The 5,442-nt window shown below is 53.8% G+C and overlaps 1 protein-coding gene across 1 annotated transcript; it reads left to right on the top strand.

Annotated features, from left to right (window-relative positions):
- Nucleotides 1-48: 48 nt before the first annotated feature.
- Nucleotides 49-2,523, top strand: LOC104614032 (corticosteroid 11-beta-dehydrogenase isozyme 1-like; the record flags this gene model as incomplete). The annotated part of the gene is made up of 5 exons (XM_010295290.1): nt 49-183; nt 741-852; nt 983-1,168; nt 1,723-1,866; nt 2,303-2,523. Coding segments are annotated over 5 exons (798 nt in total), but the record flags the coding sequence as incomplete, so codon positions are not given.
- Nucleotides 2,524-5,442: the final 2,919 nt, after the last annotated feature.

Raw genomic sequence — 5,442 nt, forward strand, 5'->3', positions numbered from 1 at the left:
CGGGGGACGGCGCGGGCTGTGCCGGCTCCGAGCCCTGCGCCCTCCTCCCCAGAAATGCTCCGGGGGAAACGGGTGATCGTGACAGGAGCCAGCAGCGGCATCGGGGAGCAGATGGCGTATCACCTGGCACGCATGGAGGCCCACCTACTGCTCACGGCGCGGACGGAGGCCAAGCTGCAGAAAGTAAATGGCAAGCAGAGCAAGCCGCGCAGGGAAAACGTTTGCCACCCAGAACCCCACAGGCCCTGGCACACAAGGATGCCAGATACCCTACAGATCCACCCCAGCATTTCCCCAGCACGAGCCTGTTCTAACACCCCCCACCACCACCACATCGCATTTTCAATGCTGACAGCATGGCACTTCTTCCTCTGCAGTCTTCAGCTGTGAATTCTGATCTCCACCACCAAGGACAACGCTAGTCTGCCCAAGTCCTGGTCTGATCAACCCTTACCCTTTTCTCAAAGTCTGAGCTGGTTTTGCATCCTGTATACGACAAGCAAACTTAAGCAGTCATATCCCTATTTATAAATACTAATATTTGGCTCAGATGTGCCACTGTTTAACTCTGCAGGCAGAAACATTTCTCTGAGCAACGTGTCTCCTCCCAGGAAGGGAGAAGGGTTTCCAGTGGGACAGGGAGATGTGCTGCCCATCCGCCCCAGGACAGTGACAGCCTTTGTGGGATGGGGTCTGTGGAGAGGCGTCCATCACCAACACTGCTCTCGCTGTCGCCACAGGTTGCGGAGCAGTGCCTCAAGCTGGGTGCCGCATCTGCCCGCTACGTGAGCGGCTCTATGGAGGACACCACATTCCCCGAGGTGGTAGTGAAGGAGGCTGAGAATACCTGGGGTAGGTGGTGGGGAGCTACCCCTCCTCACTCCAACATACCCCATGCTACATTTTGGGGCCACCACAGCCACCAAGAAGCTGCTTTGGTTTTAGATGCTGGTTGCTAATAGCAAACATGCTCTGCTTCCAGGAGGGCTCGACCTGCTCATCCTAAATCACATTGGTTACACCTACTTCAACTATTTCAATGGGGATGTTGGGCATGTACGAAAGCTCCTGGAGATCAACTTCCTCAGCTACGTGGCGATGACCACGTCTGCCCTGCCCATGCTGAAGGAGAGCGAGGGCAGCATCGTTGTCGTTTCATCCATGGCAGGTGAGCACACAAGGGACCAGGTTCTCCGTGCCCACACTCCTTCCTCTGCCTGCACGGGATCCCTGCTGCGGCTCTTCTTCAAAGGACAGAATAAGGGCCGTAAGGTAGAGAGCCACCCCACTGCAAGTCGGGATCAGCATATGATTTATATCCCGGATGCACAATTCAAGTCCTCTGTGGGACTTATGTTCTATGCCCGCTCCTGCTAATTTCTCTGCACCCACTAATGACCTCCACACATTGCAGTCAATGATATGCCACTTCAGGTTATTTTATGTGCGTGGCCACATATTATACATGCATTTGGGGTACACGGGTACATATACAAGAATATGAGAACAGTATCGCCCACAACTGAAGGTACTTCATGCCACTGTACACCATATTTACATTGTAAACATTCCTGCATTTGTTTATTTCTTGAGCATCCATCATGTTGCTCGGTCATCCTAAATCACAGTATCATAGCTACCTGAAGGACAAGAGGAAGGGAGTGCCCATGCAGCCTGGTGTCTGCCCAGTATGCAAGCCCTGACATTGCGTCTCTGCTCCAGGGAAAACTGGTGCCCCATTCACAGCTCCCTACTCCGCAACTAAGTTTGCCTTAGATGGATTTTTCAGCTCCTTGCGACACGAATTCATCATAGACAAGGTCAACGTCTCCATCACACTCTGCATCCTGGGCTACATCGACACAGGTAAGCTCAGCGTCACCGGTGCCCCACGACTTGGTGCGTTTCCAGACAGAGCCAAGCCGAGCCCACCAGCCCCAGACCACTCCGCACGCTGCTTCGCCGCCGCTGCTGGACCCTGGGCCTGCAGTGGCTGTGCCATTGTGGAAACAGGACCCCCCCCAAAAAGTGAGGCTCAACACCTTTGACTCTGCTAACCTTGTGGGAAACCCAGAGGAGGTGGGGATGGTCACTCAAGAGGTGGAAAGGAATGGGAAGGACACTGCTCTAATTGTTATTTATTTTAACTATTCGAAGCCTTGTTAAGTAGGTCTGAGATGCCCAGAGTTTGCCCGTTTGTTAGAGGAAGCTACAGACACCCCAGCTGAGCTGGCAGTGCCTGTGACAGCCCCTCCATCCGACACCGCTCCTTCCCTCCCTCCCTGTCCTCCCGTCCCTCCAGAGAACGCCGTGCGAGCGGTCTCGCACGCCATCCGGGACACGCCAGCGCCGAAGGAGGAGTGCGCGCTGGAGATCATCAAGAGCGGGGTGCTGCGCCGGCGGGAGCTGCACTACCCATCCCGGGCGGTGGGCAGCCTGCTCCTCCTCCGGGGCATAGCCCCCGACTTCCTCGACACCCTCGTCAGGAGCAACTATAAGGTGGAAAACATCAGAAGAACATAGTCCCCGGGGCAGCAAGCACGCCGGGACACCTCGGCCCAGGCACGAGGGATGGGGTGTTAGTCTGGCTACTCGGGTGCCCTTTTCCGCGCCACTGGGGCAGCCCCATGCTGATGCACCCTGGCAACGCGAGACGGGATGCACCAGAAGCCTGTAACACGCAGCATGAAGATGTCCTCTTTCGTAACGAACTCTTGCAACTGGCCTTTTCCGACCAGAAACACTTCAGCAAAGCTCCTGGCCGCAGGGTCCCCCAACACGTCCTGCTCGCTCGCAGGTTTCCCGCGCCGGCGGCTCCAACCCGGCGCCGTATCGCAGCTCGACCTCCAGAAACCCTTCCCCTGCCGAGAGCCACGACGACAGCAGCACCGAGCGTGCGGGAAGCGCGCCGAGCCACGGCTCAGAATGAGGATTCGGGCCAGCCAGCACAAGCCACCCCAATCCACACAAGAGGGTCTTTGAACCAGGAAATTTTTGTCATGCATCCCCTTCTAGGCTGGTCTTTGTAAAAAATAAATCCCATGTTACTTCACGAGATCCCGGCTTTTACTTGCGTTCCTTTTCCACATGCATAGGCACAGAGCCTTGTCAGCGCCCGGCTGGTTAAACCTACCTCCCTGCCTGATTTACATTAATGCAGCTTTCACTTCTCTGAAGACCTTAATGAATTTCTGCCATTCGTGACCTCTCCTCAGCTGCCGATACACACTTTTTTTTCCTTTCCAATGTGCAAGAAGCCTTAAAATAATAGCATTACTGTAGTTCCCTAAGTCTGGATTTCTCTACCCCAAAGCAGCTCGGGGAGACGCGGTCGCCAAGTGCCACAAGCAGCTCTGTGACCCAGCACTCAACCTCCGTGTGTCAGAGGCCGATAAAGGGAGATGGCCCAAACGATAACTGCTGGCTCTGCCTAGAGAGAAGCTGGAGACTTTGGGGTCCCGAGATAACCCGAATCCTGCCGCGAGCAGAGACAGGAACCAGGGCTCGGCTGCGGCTGCAACGTTTCCTGTTTTACAGAGCGAGCAAAAGAGCGAGAGCAGCAAAATGAGGTGGTTGGCACAAAGATGGCAGTTGGAGCGTGTTCGCACCCGATAACCCCTCGCTCACCCTGCTCCTCCGCGGCGGTCGAGGGGTAGGACAGGACCCCTCGGGCCAGGTAAGTGCCCGCAGTGCCGGGACGGCAAGGGACGGCGGGGAGCGGAGGCTGCCGCACTAAAGGCGGCGGCATGCACCTTTTTTCCTCTTTTTTTGCCCCGCTTTCAGCCCTCATGGTTGACACTGGGAGGCTGTAACATGAACCAGCAAGAAGGACTTTTTTTTTGTTGTTTCCCTTGAAGCAAGAAACGTAACAGCTTGGAAAGCAAAGATAAAGGACATGTCTGTTTAATTAGAGAGAGTAATTTGGGGTAACAGAAGGAGGAAATAGAGTTTTAGCTTGTCAAGAAGGCCTGTTGGCTCAGCGTGAGGTGAGTAATGGGCTGCGTATTCCTTTAAGCTTTGCCTTGCTTTAAAGGGCATTTTCGGCCGACAGAGGCTGTTGCGAGAGCTGCTCTCGGGATGCACGGTGCCAGGCTGGGCAGCCCGGAGGCAGCGCGGGTGGGAGAGGGCTGAGCCGTTCCTGACGGGAGGAGCTGGATGAGCAGGGACCGAGCAGGATGTCCGAGGCCCAGATTCAACGTGCAATTGGGCTATTTCTAAAATTTAAAAAAAATGAGTTGAAAAATGCTGTTAAGGACTCCTGAAGAGCTCGGAACAGGTTTGCCTGTAGATAATGCTTTGTCCCAAGCCATGGAGTTCGCACCCAGCCTCAGGCTTCAAGGGGGGACACCGTGGGGCGTTGGCATACACCCAACTCACATTTCTCTGTGTCAAGCTGTTGGCCAGACCTTGCCTTGCCTGCCGGGCCAAGGAAAACGTGTGCACCAAGAGTGAGCCTGGGGTGAGCACAGTGGGATTGTTATGGTACAGACATGAAAGCTGCATGGGAATAACCTGCTCAGCCTTTTATGCCCCCAGACTCCTCCAGATGAAAGCTTATCCCAATAAGAAACACCCAAATAACGAAAAACTGTTGGGATCTATAAGTAAATTTAAGCTAAAAATTAGAGATGCTTCAGAAGCTATTAAAAAAAGAGAATATTCAAATAAAAATGAATGAAAGCACATAAGCAAGCACTGTACCTCAGGGGTCTCGAAGCCCACGTCCCAGGCAGGCTCAGTGTTGGGAGCAGTGTCCTGGCTGTGGTTTGCAGGCACCTTCCCTGCCCAGAGCAAGAGCTGACCGCCCCGAAAGCACCACTCTCCCTCCAAAGGGACCCCAGCACTGAAGAGACAGCACTGGCGATGAGCTTTGGCTACGCCACGGCTAGCACAAGGACTAAATTCCAAAAAGAATTATGGAGCAGATTTTAATTATGGAGCAGATTTTAATGCAGACTAAAAAGCACGAAAGTATTATATATGTAAATGGGGTTTACTTGTTCCCATTTTTTTTTCATTAGACTCAACAACTTCCTAATTGCCTGAGACAGGATGAGACCAGTGAAGATTTGGTGGTTTTGTTCAACACCAAAGAACATTTAAATCCGAATTTTCAGAAACTAAAATTTGGTTTTTTTCCTCCTCATTCCAACATTAATGTGATTTACTAAACATGAGAAAAACCCCACACCAATCCCAGGCTGAGCCCCCGGGGCCAGGCACCCTCTGAGCATCGCTCACGGGATGCGCACAGGGATGATGAGCCTCTTCGCTGCCGACGGGGCGGGGGGACGGGAGGGGGGACGCAGCTGTTGCTCAGGGGGAGGAAGGCAGAGCAGCAGTTGGGGGAGTTATTGCTCAGCTTTCTCTTTAACTGATGCAGAGGCAAAGGCCCGAGCACACTCCACAGGACCAAAGCCCGGTAAAAACAAGGCACCGGTG

Source organism: Phaethon lepturus, unplaced genomic scaffold (genome assembly GCF_000687285.1).
Source record: "Phaethon lepturus isolate BGI_N335 unplaced genomic scaffold, ASM68728v1 scaffold20579, whole genome shotgun sequence".
NCBI lineage: Eukaryota > Metazoa > Chordata > Aves > Phaethontiformes > Phaethontidae > Phaethon > Phaethon lepturus.